Raw genomic sequence first — 16,458 nt, 5'->3', positions numbered from 1 at the left:
ACGCGCAAATAGCAATTAATCGCGCCCGTCAAAATCATTGCATTTATTTTAATTATCGCGCCGATTAATTGATTTATTGATTATCGCGGCAGGCCTAGTGTGGTACCACCCCCTCAAGGGGCGTTCAGAGCGTGTTGGTGTGGTACCACCCCCTCAGGGGCTGTTCAGAGCGTGTTGTTGTGGTACCACCCCCTCAGGGGCTGTTCAGAGCGTGTTGTTGTGGTACCACCCGTTCAGTGAGTGTTGGTGTGGTACCACCCCCCCCCCCCCCCCCAGGGGGCATTCAGAGGGTCTGTGAGCACTTGGTGCAGAATTGAGAAGGGGGCACTAGTTTATTTAATTTATTATCATTGTATCATATATCAGGACTTGACTGGAACCAGAGAGTGGCCTACATGCAGTGAAGCACAATCAACTAAAATCTCACTTCAGAAACGGGGAAAGTCACTTTTTTTATTTTTTATTTTTTATTACCTTTTTTCCCCTCCTTTCTTTTTCCGATTTTTTTCCCCCATCCCACTGTTAGTCGTTATGCCAATTCCCAACCCCCTTCCCGGTTGTTGCGCACTTTCCCCTACTGTTGGTCCGAGAGGCCGGAGACTCGCATGCTTTCATCCTACGCATGTGCAGCCAGCCGGCAGCCAGCCTGGCCGCGCAGATTCTCACTGGGAGAGTAACCTGTGGGAGGCCGCACTACCTCTCACCAGATCCTACCTTCGCTGAGCAGGCGCCCCGACCGAACTGTAGGGGTCGCTGTCCACAACGCCCAGGACCCACCCACGGCTCCCCTCCCCCTAACTCAGCCAAACTAGTTAGTATAGCGATCAGCCCGAGCCAAGGCAATGCTGACTCTCCGGGAGTCGAGACCGCAGCCTCTTGCATTGGTGACGAGCACAATCTCCGCTACGCCACCTGACCGCCCCGGAAAGTCACTTTTTAGCCAAGAAATGTTTTACTTTTTGTAAAGTTTAATGTATACACAATTGGTAGTAAAAAGTTAAATGAGTACAAATCTGAATCCAGGGAAAATATTTTATTATTGGACGACCTATTGTTGGAAGTCTTCATTTGACACACTGACAGGCTTAATTGATCCAATAAACTGAGTCAAATAGAAACTTTAAATGCTGAGTGTCATTGATACCCATGATAAATGGAAAATCAACATTGAGAGCCAAAATGATAAGTCCCATGGTTTGTCGGGCTTGAGGGTTATGGTACCTGGATGTATTCTTTGGACGTTGACCAACCTCTGGTCTAGAGTCTCAATCGTCTTTGTCGGCATCTTTTGCGCTGCAGTTCTGAAGGACCCGGACAGCAACCCATACTCCCTGCTGGAGGGCGAGGGTGAGCTGGCTGACGCAGACCTGAGCGAGGGCGCGGGCGGAGACCGCCGGAGACGCTCACGCCGCCGCCGCAACGACCAGGAGCCCAGCGTGATCGACGCCGCGGCCGAGTCGGATGGCCAGACCGGCCCCAACGAGAACGGACTAGGTTAGGAGAGGATGTGCTGTGTGAGGTGGACCTTCCCTTAACACATTGGGCGCCGGGGGTTGTGCCCATCATTGTACCCAGTCTGCTCTGCCACTGTTGAAAGCCTATGGAGATGTTTACCTTCTTTGCAGGGCTATAACTTTTAAAATTGTATTGCTATATTGACATTACTATGGCCCATTCAACATCGATTATCTATCGTTCAGGATGTGGGAACGTTATATTTTTTCATTCATACATTGTTGTGTTAATAGTAATACCGTCTAGAATATAAGTGTTTTTAAAGGGGAACTATCTTATAAATGGCCTTTTTCAGTGTTTAGCATTGTTTCCTAGCTATGTGGACTTATATTAATATGATCTATGTCATAGGGGTGGACGGTATGGTCTAAAATTTATATCACGGTATAATTTGAAGCATAGACGGTAACGGTATATATCACGGTATCATCGTTTTTGATTAAAAAAAAAATATTTTATATAATTTTTTATTTTTTTTTATAAAATATATATATTATATAATTAGACTTGTACTTGTATTATCTGCGAGACATCGCCACCACGCAACAAGCTCCACTGTCTGTGTGTACTCTAGTAGCCTCCAGCTACGGCCAGGATTCTCTGGAGCTGCACCTGGACCCATACTCGAGTAGCCTCGAGCAGAGCTACGGCCAGGATTCTCCGGCGCTGCACCTGGACCCTATTGGCATAACGTTACTTAACTGTGCTCAGCAAGCCCTCAGCTCGAATACGCATCGAATCAGTGTTATAAGACATTGATATCAGGAGCTATCTGTAGCTACTGCTAGCCGGATATATAACGTTAATACAACGCCTCAGTGAATTATTTAGTTCAATGGGACATTTCGTTTTGAACAGTGAACTAGCTTGCGCTAACGTGAGCTAACAGGTAGCATACACGTCTCTCTACTAGACTTTGTGGAGCGTTTGTTGATGTCAGGAGCTATCGGTAGCTGGCCGACTAGATACCGTTCGGTTAGACAATGCCTCATCATGTATTAAACTAAAAGTGAATAGTTGACTGGGTCATTTTGTAACGGTAGCTAAGCTAACGTTAGCTCAGGGAGACGCCGCCGTCTTCCCGTGTCTATACGTTACTATATGAATTGAAAATGGGGGACCCTGATGGAAACAAGACAAACGTCTTTCTCAGGTCTGCATCCCCTTAACAATTGTATGTATTGAGCCGTACTGTATTGTACCCATTCTGCAATCTGTTAAATAAAGTTCTCATTCATTCATTCATTCCCGTCCCACTAGACTACTAGACCCGTGTTTACATGCGTGCGGTAGGGGCTGGCACGCCCACTGCGCGAAGCCTCCTAAATAACTTTTTCCAGTTCGCACATATCTATTATCTATGACTAATTCTATCTATTTTTAGGGGCAAATGCGAGTGAAATAGTCGCGCTGTGGTTACATGACGTCATTGCTATTTTAGAGCTGCCCTACCGGTTACACGGTATAGTCAAAATCCATACCGTAGAGCAAATTCATACCGTTTATACCGTATACCGTTTATACCGTCCACCCCTACAGTGTCATATTGGCGCATTCTTCCAATTCTCCTCTCACAATATTCACCCTCACTGAACTGAGTCATCTGAAAATGTGCTGATTTGTGATGTCAGAGACTCGGCTGCATAATAATGTGGCCCCATGTGCTGAGACTCACACCCACTCCACACAGTCAGCTCAAAGTGGCTTAAGATCTTGAGGTAGAAAAATGCTGTTTTTGAGGACTTGATTAGAAATACAAAACAATGAATTAAAAAAAAAAAATAGAAAATTAGAGGTGTTTCATAAACTCACAGGAATTGTGTAAAAGTGCCCAAACAGTGGAAGAAATAGTAAAATAGTTCCCCTTTAAGGTTTTCTGCTGTAATTCCAAAAACGAGTTATAGGCCTTGACAAATATGATAGATTATCGATTGGTGTTTCTTTCCTATACACGCTATATTAAAAAAATTCAAATGTATATGATCGGTATACATTATGCTTCATCATGCGTGAAGGAAAGGGGGGGGGGGGTCGTTTATAATTCCTTGATTGTCAGTAACTGCTTTATTTAGTATGGGTTGATACATTGATCAGATGGTTTGCAGTGAAATGAATAAACAATCGGGCTGAAAATAACGTTCGTGTCCTCTTACCGTTCGCCGATGAGACTGGAGGAAAAAGATCCCAATTATTTGACGCCGATCTCCTAGATCCATTTCCGGTTTGTATGTCGCAATAAACGCCGAAATCATATCGATTATTGCGTTTAGAACGCGATCCAAATGCACTAGTGTTTGTCTGGATCCACGTAACAAGATATTACTGCCGGAGGGATTTCCTCGATGCACCAGCGCCACTTCCGGTTTTGGCGAGAGTGTAACTCGCCCGACCATCCACCAGGTGGCGGTATTGAGGCGTTATAATCTCATACAGGGTGCCGCTGCAGGAGACTGGATGAATTATGAATGCCATGGTGAAAAAATGAAATATTGATCCCAACGCCGTTGTTGGCGTTCAACGCATGGCGGGCAAACACCGCGTAAGTCGTTCTTGGCGACCAATGTGTTAAGGCCGTTAAGTCGTCGTTTTTGGTCATTTAAGTCACCTTATTAACGTGCACCTTTATGAGAAGTTCCAGACTGTTCTGTGACACAGCTTCTATAAGCGTCACAGATTATACTGCATAATGGATTCAACATAGACTACGAGCATATGAGATGAGGCCAATATGGGGTGAATATCGACGGTATTGGTTCATTTATATCCCATAACATGAAGATAGAATATGATGTTTCTTTTCTAGGCACACTGTTTTAGTTATCAGACCCTATTTTAGCCTGCTATCAGACCATACTGATGCCCTATTTTAGCCTGCTATCAGACCATACTGATGCCCTATTTTAGCCTGCTATCAGACCATACTGATGCCCTATTTTAACCTGGTATCAGACCATACTGATGCCCTATTTTAACCTGGTATCAGACCATACTGATGCCCTATTTTAACCTGGTATCAGACCATACTGATGCCCTATTTTAACCTGGTATCAGACCATACTTATGCCCTATTTTAACCTGGTATCAGACCATACTGATGCCCTATTTTAACCTGGTATCAGACCATACTTATGCCCTATTTTAACCTGGTATCAGACCATACTGATGCCCTATTTTAACCTGGTATCAGACCATACTGATGCCCTATTTTAACCTGGTATCAGACCATACTTATGCCCTATTTTAACCTGGTATCAGACCATACTTATGCCCCATTTTAACCTGGTATCAGACTCACTTATGCCTTTTTTTTTACCTGGTATCAGACCATACTGATGCCCTATTTTAACCTGGTATCAGACCATACTTATGCCCTATTTTAACCTGGTATCAGACCATACTGATGCCCTATTTTAACCTGGTATCAGACCATACTGATGCCCTATTTTAACCTGGTATCAGACCATACGTATGCCCTATTTTAACCTGGTATCAGACCATACTGATGCCCTATTTTAACCTGGTATCAGACCATACTTATGCCCTATTTTAACCTGGTATCAGACCATACTGATGCCCTATTTTAACCTGGTATCAGACCATACTGATGCCCTATTTTAACCTGGTATCAGACCATACTTATGCCCTTTTTTTAACCTGGTATCAGACCATACTGATGCCCTATTTTAACCTGGTATCAGACCATACTGATGCCCTATTTTAACCTGGTATCAGATCGATATTCAACACCAGTATCGGTGCGTGCATCCCTACTATAATTTCACCCAAATATTCTCCTTCTGACCGGAAGATGAGGAAGGCAGACCCCAGCGCCGCAACAGAAGCCGCCGCCGCCGTAACCGTGGCACCCGCCCCGAGGGAGGCTCGAGCAGCCGCGACAGGCAGCCAGGCGAGAGTGGTGAGTGTCCATCCTCCCCGTCAAGTTAACTAGTGGTCGACAAATGTATCCGTTTGCACAATATTGAATTTTTATATGTGCCTGCTGATCACATTACAAAACTAGAGATCGCAAGGGATCTTTTAATACCAATCACTTCATGGTAGCTTACGTAGAATGGAAGGGTAAACATGGACACTCACCACTAAGTTTGGATGTTTTGAAGCGGAAAAAATACTGCATTATTTTATATCCAGTTACTAGTACAATTGTAATGTTGGCAACCGCAAACCTTGCTGTCATCAACTAGCTAACATAGCTAGGATTGGAGAACCTAAGCAATTTTGTGTCTCGTTTGTTAATAAATTGTATTTTATCCAAAATAAATATTGTATATATTGTAAAAGAAATTATATCTGTATTGGCCATTGAAAAACCCATACTGGTCAACCACTAAAGGTAACATGGTACTCATCTCAAATGTAGCATGTACTGTCCGCAACCCTCTTTCCCATTTTGGTATACCTCAATATTTAGAAATGCACTCATGGGGAGGGGGGGGGGGGGGGGGTTGGGGCGTGTTATGTGAAGGAAGTGCTTGTGTTTTCTCCAAATAATGAAAATTACTGTGTAGCACAGACTTCTTATCGCTGTAGTAAAGGGGTTTTGATAGGGCTGTCGCAGTATGACATTTTCTCACCGTGGTTGTGTGTGTGGCTAATCACACAACATGTGTTAAGGCCTCTACATGCTACAGCAACTGCGAAGCAACTGCAACACAACATCGACAACCAACAGTGTTGCAGACACTCTGCCTTTATGCTTCTGCAACATCGACGCGCAGCCTATGCGACATTGTACCCCGGATGTAGCTAGGTTCCCTAGATAGATGAAACTTCCCTTCTCAACCAACCCATTGATAACGAGCCGAAAAAGAGGCATCATTTATACTTCCGGTCGGGGGGTTTCAAAATAAAAGAGCGACGTCTAAAGCACCGGAAATACGTTTATTTTGTACATTATCTAACGTTAACGGAAACCTAAACTAACTTTAGGTTAGTTGTAACGTTAGTTTAGGTTTGTTTTAACGTTAATGTACAAAATAAACGTATTTCCGGTACTTTAGACGTCGCTCTTTTATTTTGAAACCCCCCGACCGGATGTATTTGTGATGCTTTTCTGCTTGTGTAACTTACCGGTAGTCCGGTTCTGTGTTTGTTGGTGTCTGTAGATTGTTGGTGAACAACTAACTTTAGGTTAGTTTTAACATTAGCTAGCAGCAGGGATGGACGCCTTTGTGCAAATGCAGGCAGCTACAGGCACTCGAGGTGGAAGAGCTGCTGAATTTAATCGGCAGGAGAGAGAGAGCTCGTCAAAGCCGGATATATCCCTGTGGTTGTAGGCACGAAAATGCAGCTCGAAGGGCTGGGCGATATGGCCTAAATATGATATCACGATATTTTCTGACCTTTCGGCGATACACGATACACATCACGATGTTTTTCTTTTTTACCCCAAACAATTCATTATGAGGCTTACCAAGACAGTATTTGAGTTTGCAAGCTAACATTAAAGACAAAATAAAATACCCATGCATTTAGCATTTTTATATTAGATTTAGATTATTAGATTATATATTGCATATGAGATATTATATGATTTAGATATGAAATATGATGAATTGAAAATGGGGGACCCTGATGTAAACAAGACTAAAGTCTTTCTCTGGTCTGCATCCCCTTAACAATTGTATGTATTGAGCTGTACTGTACCCATTCTGCAATACGTTAAAGTTTTAAATCAATCAATCAATAAATAGCATTTTAGCATTTTTATGAAACTACTGTATATATGTATGTCTCTAAATGTTTTGATGAATTGAAAATGGAGGACCCTTATGTAAAAAAGCCGAAAGTCTTTTTCTAGTCTTCATCCTCCTGTACTGTATTGTACCCATTCTGCAACCTTTTAATACAGTTTTCATTCATTCATTCTGACGGAAACATAATCATTTTGATTGACAGTCGAGTCTGCCAATGACGTCACACCGCTTGCACCCGCCCTGCTGTTCTTAGCACCAATCGGCAAGCGTTATTAGTTTTTGACTTCCTGAATGTCCCGTGTGCTGAACATCAACAAAGCTACTAACGTTAGCTCCCCGTGGCCGTCGAGTAGGAGACCAGTGCTTCACAGGATGACTAAATGAGGCATAATGATTTTACTACAACGAATGTTATAATAAAAGCCTTTCCATACATCTGTCTGATTGAAAACTTTATTAACAGACCGCGGAATGGGCATATCTCAGCACAGGCTGAGATATGAACGAGTAACGTGTGGACAGATTGACGCGACACAATCCTCTTGGGCAAAACATCACGATATCCACGATACTTTGAAAAAGTGTATCGTTAATGAACTGTACCCGATATTTATATAATATCGTCATATCGCCCAGCCCTAGCTCGAACTACCTGTTATATTAAATTCATTGATTGCTGTTTAACTTGTCCGTGTCCAGTCCTTTCGATTAGCCCCACCGTTCATTGTAAACAATGATGCATGTAATTATATTAACGTTGCGGTGTGTTGTTGTAGCTATGTTAACACATTGACGACCGGCCCTAGCCATCTAATATGTGGCTGGAGGACCATGCTTTGTAAACAAACCGATGTACTTTTGGATAGCTATATATATACTTTATAGTATTGCTATCTGTCCATTCTCATTGTCACTCGAGTGCATAAACCGTGCCTTCATAATGGCTTAAAGAAAATAAAATTCCATCGGTTGGTTGTCATTTTATAGCGTCGTGAATATAAGCTTTATCGCAGTTTTCGTCTCGTATTTTTTCTGGAAAGCTATTTATAGGGCTAACGGCTAGTCACGTTATATCGAACAGCATTTCTGTTGTATATATACGAATGAAATAAAACAAACTGCTTAGCATCCGGACTATTACAGAGCATCTATGGATGAAATGGGGGCGGTGGGGGACGCCGATTAGTATTATTGATTAGCAATACAGTGTGCGTTCAAGTAGCCACATTCACTGATCGATCGCTTGCGTTTTACAACAATGTCTGATCCGTCTGTAATTTGGGTTAATAATGTCTTACCGTCAGCCGGCAGCATTTCCCCATTATTCATCGGCATCTGGTAGATCGATATGTCCATTGGCTGATCATAAATCCCATTATTCCAGGCTGAAATCTGCGCTTCGAAATGTGATCAACGGTGGAGGATGTTTGCTTGGGATCCAGGCTCATATGAAACGCCCATAGACAGTAAAAAGAAAAAATTATCCACTCGCCCACAATGATACTGCAGTGGAGCGATGGCGCCCCTAAGAGGATCTGGCTGGTATTGCATGTCGCCAATTTCAAGGAGGCGGGTAAATCTGCAGAGTCGATCGGGGATCTTGATCCGTTTATTAATATGGAATAAAACAATAACAACTTGCCACAAGTTAACTCGTGGCTCTGGTCCTCAACGCATGGCACCGAAACCCGAGTTAACTCGTGGTTGGGCGGCAAAGTGTTTATAGGATAACCACCGGTTAATTCGTGATTTTTTTATTGATTTGTCATATGTGTAAAGAAACTAACATATTCCAGTTAACGATATATTTTTTTATTGATTCGTTACGGCGAAATCAATACTTCCATTTGTATAAATTACATTAACTCGAGGATGGTATTCCTCCCTGCGACCAATATTATTCTACGACAGCCCCGCCCCCATTCGCTAACCAACCAATCACTGCTACGCAACATCAACGCAAGGTTGTTCAGATTAGATTTTGGGGAGAGGTACGCAACATGCTCGCAACACACTACAACACCCTCTGCAACATGTTGCGTTGAAGTCGTGCTGATGTGTTGCAGTTGCTGTAGCATTTAGAGGCCTTTAGCCTATAGCTAATGTTAGATGGCGAACGTTAAGTTACGTTTGCAAACTCTATCACGGTTGAGATTAATACAGGAAAAGGTATACATTGGGGGCTCGAGTCCGGGATATGAAAATAAATCCTGATTTAATGTGCGAGTTGTAAACTGTATGGAAACGTGAAGTTAGCTCATGCTACTGGAAAACGGACGCCTCGTCATTAAATGAACGGAGTTAAAAATGATGACTCCCCCCCCCCCCCTTTTTTTTTTACACTGTTGACGCTGTTCTGCATCCGTGGGTGACGACACCGCGGGATTGTGGTGATGCGGTTACAGCGACAGCCCTAGTTGTATTCTTTCTTACTTGCCAACAGTGTATATCGGCTTCCTTTTCTTAGGGATCCTTGAGCATAGTATCTAATGTGGTTTACATAAAGTCTTCAATGATTGTTTAGCTGTAGATTAAGTCTTCAATGATTTGTTTAGCTGTAGATGAAGTCTTCAATGTTTCTTTAGCTGTAGATTAGGTATTCAGTGTTTCTTCCGCTGTATATTAAGTCTTCAATGTTTGTTCCACTAGTGACCGTGGCAGACTATATTTCCCGTGCAGAGTCCCAGAGCAGACAGAATCTGCCACAGAAGGAGAACCACGCCGGCCCTGAGCCCAAGGTACACACAGAACCGTGCACGCTTTCAGCTGGGGCTAGACCTATATTACCACTCAGCCCATATTATCAGGCCAATCTAGGCCTTTTACCCATGTATCACTAGTGGCAAAAGTGCCTCATAGAAAGCACCAATTCTTCCTCACAACAATGGCATAATCGGCACATAGCCCTAGCCCTGTGAACTGTTTTTGTTCTAATGGAACATATATGGACACTTTGATATATCTGACATTGCTATTTATTTGTTTGAAACAAAACATTTTCTTGTTTGGTTTTGGTTCAAGCAATCATTTTTAATAGCTATGTCAAATTCTTTCTAATAAAAAAAAAATTGATATTTGCAAGGAACCCTAACTTCTAGAAAGTATATTGACATAAATGGTAAATCAGTTATTGGAGATTTAACCAAACCTAATTTAAGTGATGTCGGACCCAAAAACCTTCTAACAGTCTTGCCATGATTTCAATAACCTTTTCACTCTTAATTATTGAACCATTCTCACCTTTTTCCTCAACCCCCCCCAGGAGAACGGGAGCAGCGCCAAGAGGGACGAGCGGGCCGCGGCCAAGCGCTCCCCTAGCAACGGCATGGCTTCGGCCAGTGAGACCCTGACGCTGGTCAACGGCGTCTCGTAAAGGGGAGTGGCATCCCGCCCCTCTCAAAACCCACGTCTAGAGCAAGACTTCATGGCAAATTCTGTCCCTGCTTGCATTAACTTAAACCTTAAAAACTGATGAGTGAAAAATACCTGACAAAATACCTGAATTCATACGAGAGTGAAAAAGTACAAAAAAACGACAAACGCATCTACTTAAAAACACACGTAACTGTGTATGTTATCCTATCTATCAGTACTTAGTGCTTATTTAAAAAGAGAAAAAAAAACTAGCTTGCCAAAAAAGAGCTGGTGGATATGACTTGATTTTTAAAGAAATACTGAAACACGAGAAACAGGACGAGACTCTTTTTGTGTTTTTGTTTTTTTTGGAACGGTTGTCTTTTTATTTTTGTTTTTTTGTTTATTTCTTCCGTTATCTTTTTGTTGTTGTTGATCACTGGTTAGGACTCGGCGGTCGCTCTCTCACGCGTCTTCTTTTAAAAGTGTTAAAAAAACGTTCAGAGGAGAAGAGAGATTGGCGACGCTAGCCGGAGGGGAGGGACACGCGGGGGGGGGGGGTTTGGCGCGGGACGGTCCGATAGCTTCGTCGAGGCGTCGATCGTACCCTAAACCCAGGGGGTTTGGAGACTGACAAAGCGGATGGGACAGGACAGTCAGTCAGTCAGAGATTGGATTATTGATAGACATTGTGCCTTGAATTTGAGAGAAGAAAAAAATAACTTTACAGGTTTTTTTTTCTTTTAATTTCTTTTTCTTTTATTTAGTTTTTGGTTCCACAAAAGGAAGTAAGGCGGGATGTCTTTTTCCCTTTTGTTTCCGAGGAGGGAGCGTACGGACGGACCTGTGAGGGAGGAGCGGAATAGAGAGCAGAGGTGTCTCTACGGTTACGGTAGAGAGAGGGTGAGATGTATACAGGAACCGAGGGAGTGACTGGCCAGATAAAAAATAAACTAAAGTCCGGTGCCAAACACGAAATTCAAGGCGCTTGTCCTATTTTCTTTCCTCCTTTTTTTTCTTTCTTTCTTTCCCTTTTTTCTTTTTTTTTTAAGCGTGTACTGGACAGCGTTGGGGAGGGGGGGGGGGGGGTTAGCACATATGTGTGCGAGTGCGTGTATGTGTGTTTGTATGTATGTGTGCACAGTTGAGATATCTGGCAACCACAGAACTAAGCGGGGAGGGTGAAGTTAACACTCGGTCGGCATGGTAGCCCTGGGCAGGTCAACAAGGCGAGGCCGCTATTGGTCGGATAGGTTTGAGAGGCGGTTGGTCATTTGCTCGTCCCTCCCCCTCCCTTTTTGACTTCTTTAGAGGGTCCAGGGCTGTGCCCACACAGCCTTACAGACGGCACAGACTGACACACAGAGACCAGACAGACAGATTGTGGACTTTAACAAAAATGTTGATTTAGACTTACGAAAGAACTACACTGTGCCTCCTTTCTCCAGGACAGAGGAAGGGGTTAGGGACTTAGCTTCCAGCCACACGAGCGCCTCGGTAACCACCGCAGCGCGCACACGCCTCCGAAGCGCACGCGGGGCGACCACCGGGAGGGTCAGAGGTCGCGGGTGCTCGTGGGGCGGGCCAGGAGGCCCACCGGATCGCGGGATCAGCACAGCTTCGGACGAGATGGGAGCCATAAACACGCAACGCACACAGACATACAGTTTGTAAAAGTTACACAAAAATGGAAGCACACTAAAATACTGCACGGTCGCGACGAGTCCTTCACGCGAGGTGGGGGATGAGCGCGGGCGCCTGCGTGACGCACAGGAGACATACCGATTTAAAACGTCAAAGCGAGGTGGTCGTCTCGTACCTGGGGGGGGTCGTCAAACGGGTGGAGAAAGGGAGGAGACTCTCAACCTCATTGGCTCTCGGCTCATGTTGTCACTGTTGTCTTGGTTACCGCTCTCAACTTATTTTTTTTCTTTTTTTTGTTGTTGTTCTTTCCACATCATAGAAAATATGAAATAAAAAATGGAAGTGAAATCAACCACTCTTCTCGAAATGAACTTTTTGATTTCTGTCTTGTGAGTTTGCAATCTATTTTTCTAAACTTGCATGGTCTTAGTTGAACCAAGTAGTAGGTGGATCCTGTCCTGTGCATGAGGAAGGGGTTGTCGTTATTAATCCCACTTAAAAAGCCATTGTTTCATTCACTAGAATTGCTGCTAATATACACATTGAATGTGCGACTTAGAAACTCTACCTTTTTAAAGAGAACTGTATTTTGTGACCTAGGGATGGGCACGGGTGATCGAGGACTCGTTTTATCACCACCACCAACTCCACTAATGAAACACTAATCGAAATTTGCATGTGGCTTTTGTTTTTTATCTCGAGATTGAACTGGGACAAAGAAAATAACATGTTTTCACACAAGGGGGGGGGGGGGGGGGGGGGGGGCGATTCCTCTCCTGAATCTTGAGGTTACAATTGAATTAAATTGGCAGTGCCGTCAGTATCCTGCACCTTTATGTTGCAAGACGCCAAACTCCCGGCTTTGATTTCTCCCAAGTTTACTCAAGTGCTCATTTCGACACGTAACTTTAAAAAAAGAGGGAGTACTCTACTACTACAATGGACCCATCTCAAACTCCACTCGAAAGGAAGAATGGAGAAGAGGGTCGAGTTTGAGATGGGTCGAAAAGTGCCCGTTCCTGTTTTGTGACTTTTGACTCTCGCAACATCACCCCACCCCACCCCACCCACTCGTATGCCTCGATGGCCCGGTTTCCATCACAGCGCATACGAGTCGAGGAGAGGCCCGTCTTCTTCCCCCGGTGTTGCAGGAGTCCTAAGGAAATTGTTTTTAAAATGCAAGGAGGGCTGAACGGTGCGTGAAAAGCAAGTGTCCCACATGACCAAAGGTATTTTTGGTGAGACTGATGAATGGGGAGCATGCGGTGGGATTGAGGTGACCGAGATGCTGCTTTTGTTAAACCCGTTCCTGTTTACCTGTATGCTGTGTTTTTAGTGAGTACGAAAGGAAGGCACGAGTATTTGTACTTTTTTTTTTTTTTTTTTTAAGTTGTTGCATGTATGTGTGAGAGAGGGAGAAAGATGGAGCCCTGTCTTGTTTGTGTTAATCCTTTATACCTCGCCATGTATTGCGTGAGTACTGGATTCCGTCATGTATGTATCCCCTTGTTGAAAGACTGCTGGCCACATTGCCTGTGTGTGTACGTACATAACGTACGTATGTGTGTTTGCTAGTTGTACAGTCAACTCCTCACTGTCAGATTTTGTCTCTGATTTTCTCACTCATGTTCTGATGGCAATAAAGAACTTTTCATTGTTTGGTATACATTTTCTCATCGAGTTTGTAATCGGGGTGTGGAAACCTAATATGGATAATCGCCACTAGATGTCGCACTAGAGCACCGGCATGTCATTTAGCCGAGCAGGTTCATTCTACCTGGGGAAATGGGAAGTAGGGCGGGGGATACATTAATTTTGCCCCTGCCAAAATAGGATCAATTCATTAATCAATAAAAAAAATTGTTTGGGAAAAACTATACTTTCTAAGCAATACTCTGCACCTTTCTAAAAACTCTGGGTGTATTATATTTTTTAAATCAATACTATAACTTTTTTATTTATACCATCTTTAATATCCCGATGGAGCTCTGACTCTTATCAGACCAGACAATGTTTGTGTGAACTCTTTAGACCCAAATGAGGATTTAGTTCTGGTTCAGACTGACTAGGCTGGAATATAAAGCTCAAGTGTTTATGTGAGCTCTTAACCCATTGCATGGCCTCGAAGTCCTTCGTTCCTCTGGAGGAGGTTTTGCATCCCAGTGACCTCAGTGATTAGCTTAGATACCAGTTTCCTCTCTGTGCGTTCAGTAGAAAGCTATCTGGCTGCACGTTAGCCTAGTTTAGCACAATGAATGGAAGCGGACAGTGCCCGTTAAATGTGTGCGTCATAGCGGGAGGGGAGGTACAGTTATGGGCAGGGTAATAGAAAGACATAAATATAGGCAATACAATTTTACCTTAACACTTCCAGTGCCACTGGTTAACATGGTAAAACGTGGTTGAATGCCACCACCCACTTCAATGATAGCGTTGTGAACGCATAATCTCTGTCTTAAATTATGGCTATGTCTAATCTGCCCGTCGCTTATCAATGACTTTTTTGCAGTCAACATTGTTGAAACTGATTGTTTTTTTAATCGCTTCATTTCCGTTTTATAGCATTTTGAAAAGCCCTCGTTTTCAAGGAAAATATAAAGATTCTGTGATAATCGGCATTTACTGGAATATTCTGGCACACAAAAACGTTGTAATTTTTCGGCCTATTTATGAATAGTTTTCAAATAAATGCTAGATTATCGATAGTATATGTGTACTTATGCACGCTATAGAAGCGGGCTGAAATATTGATTCTCTCATTTCCTGATCAGCGATCACAGCCACACACACACGCATAGGGCAAACGCTGATATCTCTGTGAAAACGGGTCTGATTATCCTAAGACTGGTAAAATAAATTCCTTACCTCAGATCAGATGTTATCCAAAAAGATTATTCCAATTCCTGATCGCCATTCCAAATATCGATCGCGTTTATTGATTCAGCGTTGGGTACTGTAAATACATAATCCACGCGTTTTCCGGGCCGGCGATCACAATGGATTCTTCAGTTGGCTTGACGGAAAAGTAAAATGAGGAAACTCGCCCGCCCCCCCCCCCCCCCCCCCCCATCAGTCTAAAGTAATGGGGTGCAGTTACACAGGGAGAGACGATAGGGGGCGGTATCTTCCCAATTGAGCTCAGAGAGAGTGCAACACTAACCTGAGGCTCGATTGATGAAATATGAATCGCCAATCAATTAAAAAAAATACGACAAACAAACGCTATATAGCGTTGGCGGCACTCAACGGTCGGCATTAACTAACGACAAAACGTGTGGCTGGCACTCAAAGTGTTAATATATATAAATACGAGGGGAAAAATGGTGTAAACAATATAATTGGCTCTGAATATATATATTTTTTAAATAAACTAAAAGGTGCAGATGAGGGTCTATGCCCTATCGGTTATATTATACATTAGAATAAATATAGGCAATACAAAATTATAATTGTATATACTGTATACCAGGGATCGGCAATAGGCGGCCCGCGGGCCGAAATTGGCCCGCCAGCAATAATTTCTGGCCCGTCAGTTTATTTTGAGAATATATTTATTTTATTTTAATATTTTTTTTTTATTATTATTATATTTATATTATATTAATATTATATATATATATTCTTTTTATTATATGCATACTTTATGTTTTATCCATGTTGAGAGTGAATAACAGGTGAGTGCAATGTACTGTGCTATAGGCTTGCTCAAAGTGAGGTGGACAGCGCTGGTGCTGAAATGGGAAACACGCAAGTCCATGAAATAAAAACACCAGTTCAGTAAATCATTCAAGCTTTATCTTTACTCGAGTCATGACTGACGGCACCACACATGCATGTGAACAGTAATGCAATAAAAAACAATGGAAAAACAATGCAATTAACTAAAAAGAGTGCTTGAAGAAGCTCCTGAAATGACGGCGCCGCGCTATAGGTATTTGAATTAAATTAAAAATACAATTTGGCATTAAACAGTAATGCAATTAAACATCTTTAGGTAGCTTCTTGCAAAGAGGAAATACCAACTCAGGCGCCAGAAGAGGGAACTACGACTTCCAAGACACAAACAAAACGAGGAGTCATATTTAAAATACGGGTTTATCGCAAAACGTGTCTCTTGCGTGTTCACATGGCAACACGAGGCTGATTGATTGATTGATTGAAAACTTTATTAACCGATTGCAGAATGGGTTCAATGAAGCAAGCAACTGTGTTCAAGTTGGGTGGACAT

General features: G+C 42.9%; 1 protein-coding gene across 3 annotated transcripts in view; it reads left to right on the top strand.

The window, feature by feature from the left end:
- The window catches only part of fxr2 (FMR1 autosomal homolog 2), a 53,486-nt gene extending 40,904 nt beyond the window's left edge, over window positions 1-12,582 (top strand). For 2 of the 3 annotated variants that reach the window (XM_084315445.1, XM_084315444.1), the window contains 4 exons: window positions 1,300-1,494; window positions 5,324-5,431; window positions 9,882-9,970; window positions 10,495-12,582. In XM_084315445.1, the coding sequence (XP_084171571.1) occupies window positions 1,300-1,494; window positions 5,324-5,431; window positions 9,882-9,970; window positions 10,495-10,605 (503 nt within the window). In that variant the 3' untranslated portion in view covers window positions 10,606-12,582. The remainder of the gene's footprint in view (window positions 1-1,299; window positions 1,495-5,323; window positions 5,432-9,881; window positions 9,971-10,494) is intronic. The other variant, XM_084315446.1, reaches the window with a different exon arrangement.
- Window positions 12,583-16,458: the final 3,876 nt, after the last annotated feature.

The sequence above is a fragment of the Notolepis coatsorum genome (assembly GCF_963971535.1).
Source record: "Notolepis coatsorum genome assembly, chromosome: 1".
Taxonomy (NCBI): domain Eukaryota; kingdom Metazoa; phylum Chordata; class Actinopteri; order Aulopiformes; family Paralepididae; genus Notolepis; species Notolepis coatsorum.
Note: the sequence above shows the minus strand (reverse complement) of the source record. Positions and strands in the feature narration are given on the sequence as shown.